Here is a 4,996-nt window from a genome sequence, read left to right as displayed (position 1 = left end):
GCGAAACCTGTGTGCAAGGCATCAAATCAAGCACTCCTACACCACCGCTCTTCTTGTCTAACACAGACGTGCTCAGTAAAAATCCCGTTTTCACCAGCAGACAGCCACCACTCTTCCTCCTTCCAAGACCTACTTTTCTTCCTTACCTTCCCACTCCTAGTCTTAAATCCCCGCCCAAGTGTGTTGAGAAACAGAACAAGACAAAGCATAGTGGGACAGACATCCTCCCTCACAGTGACTAGGCATCCTTTCTTCAACACATACGCCCCCCTCCAACCTTCGGTACACGAGAACCACGCCCCAAACAATCTACCCTCATAGGTAGCCAGACGGCACTTACTCGCCGCTCAAGATGTTGAGCTCTTTCAAGAACCTCCCGTGGATGGAGCGCGCGGTCAGTTTTAATTCCTCTCTCGGCCCGCTTTCTCGCTACGTGCTGCATCAACCACTATCCTCCTCACCATCCTTCTTCCCTTTCCCCAGCCTCTCGTCCCTCTTTCTTCTTCCCTACCCGTATCACGTCTATCATGATTTCTATTCTGGTTCCTAGCGATCACACCTGTACCCCATAACGGTGGTAAACCGCAAGGCTTGACGGAGCTCAGAAAGAAGTCTGTGAGGCTGATGGAGGTTGTGGGGAAGGGAGGGAACGGCAGACCTTCGTCACCGCGCGCAGAAATTACAAAGTGCTGACACGCCCCTTGATGTGCGCCTGCAGAGTTCACACCAACCCGCGTTGAATTCGCCCACAAAGCAGAAAGCTGAGCCTCCACCAACCGGATTGCAGGCCTTGGTAGAAGATGGACCCCCCAGACTTAATGGTAGCGACAAGTTTTTTGGGATGGAGAATGTAGTTGGCGTACGCCCCACATCCAGTATATGAAGAAAGGATTGCTCAACTAACATCTTTTATTCTGCCGCAGTTTGGAAATACTTGGTATGGGACAATGAATGATTTTCCCTGAGAATTGCATTTTTCATTGCCCTCTGGAATTGACTTTTTAACTAATTTTTCGACCGCAGCTACTGCAATTCAATTCTACAATGTCTATACTACTCGAAACCTTTCCGAGAAAGTGTCGTCAATTTTCCCCACAGATCTCAGCTTCCCGGTCAACCCAATGGAAGCATATCCGGGGGACACAACGCGCGACAACTTGCGAGGGTCAGCACCGAACCTGCATTATCAACCCCGGCTTCCCCAACCGGACTTCTCCGGAATAATATACCAAAGCCAACTGCGGGAGGGAAAGAGGATTTGAAAAGGCAGAAACATCTGCCTCTAGCAGCTAGTTTGACCAATAACCCTATGGGTTCGGGCGAAAACAAGGATACACCAGAAGCGAAAAAGAAACAAGCGTTATTGAACGGTCCTGTCTTAAACGTTGATCAATCAAACAATGCTGCGTATGGTATGGAGGAGAACTTATTTTCTGGACTGAAGGATATTTTTGAGGCCATCATGGGGCATGAGTCGCGGACAGGGGTTGTCAATCCTGCAAAGTTTTTAGAGATTCTAAGGAGAAAAAATGATATGTTCAGTGGCCAGCAACACCAGGACGCTCACGAGTTTCTGAATTTTGTCTTGAATCAGGTCATAGAGAACGTTGACGACTACCAGAAGAAGAATGGATTAAGAAATGGAAGCCTGGCGGCGGCGCCCCCATCGCAATCGTCCGGCTCGTTGACACCTGTAAATTCGTCTTCCGCTGCTTCAACGGCATCCATGACCTCCGCATCAGCGGCTGGTTGGATTCATGAGCTGTTTGAAGGTCTCATCAGTTCCGAGACTAAATGTCTCACTTGCGAGAACGTATCACGACGAAACGAACCGTTCCTCGACCTGTCAATCGATCTGGAGAAGAACTCGTCGGTGACATCGTGCTTGCGGAACTTCTCCGCGTCGGAAATGCTGTGTGAACGCAACAAGTTTCACTGTGACACTTGTGGGGGGTTGCAGGAAGCCGAGAAGCGAATGAAGATTAAGCGGCTACCGAAGGTTCTTGCGTTACACTTGAAACGATTCAAGTACATGGAAACTTCACAACGTTTCGAGAAGCTACACTATCGAGTGGTATACCCCTATCACCTGAGATTATTCAACACGACAGATGATGCAGACGATCAAGATAGGTTGTACGAACTATACGCTGTGGTGGTTCACATTGGCGGTGGCCCATATCATGGACATTATGTAGCCATAGTCAAGACTGAGGACAAAGGCTGGTTGCTTTTTGATGATGAGCTCGTCGAGCCGGTGGACAAGGCCTATGTAAGAAACTTCTTTGGTGAGCGTCCCGGAATGGCATGTGCGTACGTCTTGTTTTACCAGGAAACAACCTTGGAGGCGGTTCAAAGGGAAATGTGGGCGGAACAGCAGCAAGAAGAAGAAGCCGCACGGGCGGCGGCCGACGCAGCAAGAGCCGAAGCAAAGTTAAAATCAACGGTCGTAGGCGCTCATATGAATGGACATGCTAGTAGAGGGTCGGTTGGCGCAGAACTGAAGGAGAATCATTTACCTCCTTTGAATCTTTCGAACCCTCCCACGATGAGCACAGAGATCCCTGTTGATCCCAGTCGGAGACCACCCATTGATTCTCCTGATCAAATCCCTCCCGGTACACCGGGCCAGAAGACCAAGAAGAAGGAGAAGGAGAAGCGGGAGGAGAAAGAGAAAGAGAAGGCAGAAAAGAAAGATAAGGGAGAAACTAGCTATCACGCTGGCATGAATCGGTTCCGTTCCACTAGCAAAAGTCTTCGCGGGCCACCAAAATGGCTAGGAGGTGATGGCAAGGGGAAGAAAGACCGGGAACGGAATGTATCTTTCTCCTACGAGAATGGAGATGTGTCCCCCTTGCAAGCCGTCCCGGCATTACCTAGCACACCAACATCGATAATGTCCCCATCGCTTCCGCCCACGAACGAGCACCGGGAGCTGAATGGGACGAACGGAGGTCTGAACAAACTTGATGAACCAGAACGGGAACGGGTAAAGGAACTCGATAGAGAGATGCTTGAAAATGGGCATGCCGGAAAAGAAGAAAAAGATAAGAAGAAGAAGGAAAAAGAAGCAAAGGCGAAACATCGAACTAGCTTTTTCGGCTTGCGGAAGAAAGCATCGATTGCATTGAATGTGGGCGCACACGATTGATTTGGTTTTATATAACAAATCAAATATAGGGAGGCTTCTTTTCGTGCTTGTGTATTTTTCCCTCCCTTCTTTCCTTTTCTTTCTTTTTTGGGTGTCGTTTAGGCATATCATCTGTCTGCCTGGTCTGGGAACGTAACTGAGTAATCCTTGTAGTCAAGGGATTTGTTTTTTCTGTTTGTTTCGTGTTATTTCGTCGGCAAAGACCTTCTTTCGTACCAATTTCTTAAAATTGCGAATATCATAACCGGATCTGCTTCCCCTTAGAACAGTTAGCACATTCGCCATGCTTTTTTCTTTCTTTCTTCCCCCCCCCTCTTTTGACATGTAAATCTTGACCACTTCTGCTGCTATCAATTTCTTTGTAGTATTGATTGTTGTCTTTTCTTGTTCTTTTCTTTTGTTCTCTTTATTATTTGTTGCATTATGGCGTTCGTTGGGATATTGGTGATGGCAAGATATAGGGTGAAGACCATGGCCAGCACACATGCGTGGCTTATGTACTTGAGTTGACAAAATAAGGGCAGAAAGAAGATCCGAAGGGAGGGAACTGTTAAATAAGATGCCTATGGATTTTTATTCGTGAAGAAATACATGGCATTACCCGACAATTGCGGGGCTGCATGCCAGGGCGGATCTTGCAGCTCCGGCCGGCGTCGTCGGGAGGTGGTGAATCCGAGCTCCGGGACCACAGGATCGATGAGGTTCATGTGTATGTAGATTGAATCGATCGACTGATATGATGTGCAGTGCAATATTAAATGATGTAGTTGGTGCCTCATAAAGATAAAATCAAGCAATATGCTGTTGGACGCAGAGAGACTATCGAGAGACGGTTACTAGCAGCGGCTCTGAGGACACTTTCGTGAGAAACGCCGATCCGTCTGCAGACGCTGGTGGATTTGGGGTTGCTGGTTATTATGAGGGTTTCTGTGTAGAATACAATCGACCGCGGGACCTCACATGCTGCTTGGACTGGATCGAGGTAAGATCTTACCGGGTTCCTGATATGCCGATTCGTCTGATCAAAGTGGTGCAGGTGCATGGTGGGTGTGTATGGGGATGGTTAGGACGATAACAGTTGATAGAGACTGGTAGTATACCCTAAAGGATGATGTCACAAGCCTTTACTTTCACACAGTTGATTGTATGGACGCCGATGAACGTGATACCGAGTTGAGGTTTGGTGAGGGAGGGGAGCGAGTGACGTCGCATGACCTGGTGAAGAATTGGCCGAGGTGTGTATAAGTAGGAGAGCTCGAGGGTAAACCGAGCGAGTGGAGGTGAGGCGACATTGATAAGGTAAATACCCTCTTCTTTCCCCACATGAGCACATGTACTGTCATAGTGGGGCATGAAGATTTTCCTATGGGATTGACACATGCATTTAAATCCTGCACCCCGTACCTTATCATCATCCATCTCCAGTCAAAAGTCCGGCCGGCCGGCAAGGATGTTGATTTTATCTACATACTCCACTCTACAGGTACAGGCTCAAAAGGCTCCGACATCCTGGTTCCAGATAGTACTTACTTTGCCGAACAACACCGAGTTTAGGGGATTGGTTGAGTTCTCTCCATCTATGGTTAGGTTAGAGATCTCGTAGGTATAGGACCACTGTATATAGGTAGATCTATAGAGAGTGGTAGGTGGAGGAGAGTAGCGCACATATAGCGTGTTGCGATGTGCTGATATGCACCTGTCGGAAAAATATCCAGGTGTGAAGAGCCTAGCGAGACGTCAACGTACAAGGCTCTGGCATTTAGTGAGTGAACAGATCCTCACCTGTCAACACCCCATTTAGTTCGCTCACTTAATGCCAGAGCCTTGTAGGTACTCTAGCAAGCA

The 4,996-nt window shown here is 48.1% G+C and overlaps 1 protein-coding gene across 1 annotated transcript; it reads left to right on the top strand.

The window, feature by feature from the left end:
* Positions 1–352: 352 nt before the first annotated feature.
* Positions 353–3,151, top strand: H6S33_001354 (uncharacterized protein; the record flags this gene model as incomplete). The annotated part of the gene is made up of 4 exons (XM_044832722.1): positions 353–394; positions 719–859; positions 924–937; positions 1,024–3,151. 4 exons carry the CDS (start codon positions 353–355, stop codon positions 3,149–3,151), a joined length of 2,325 nt encoding a protein of 774 aa, XP_044694321.1.
* Positions 3,152–4,996: the final 1,845 nt, after the last annotated feature.

Source organism: Morchella sextelata (assembly GCF_020137385.1).
Source record: "Morchella sextelata strain SCLS chromosome Unknown scls_10, whole genome shotgun sequence".
Lineage (NCBI taxonomy): Eukaryota > Fungi > Ascomycota > Pezizomycetes > Pezizales > Morchellaceae > Morchella > Morchella sextelata.
This window is presented reverse-complemented; position numbering and strand designations above follow the sequence as displayed.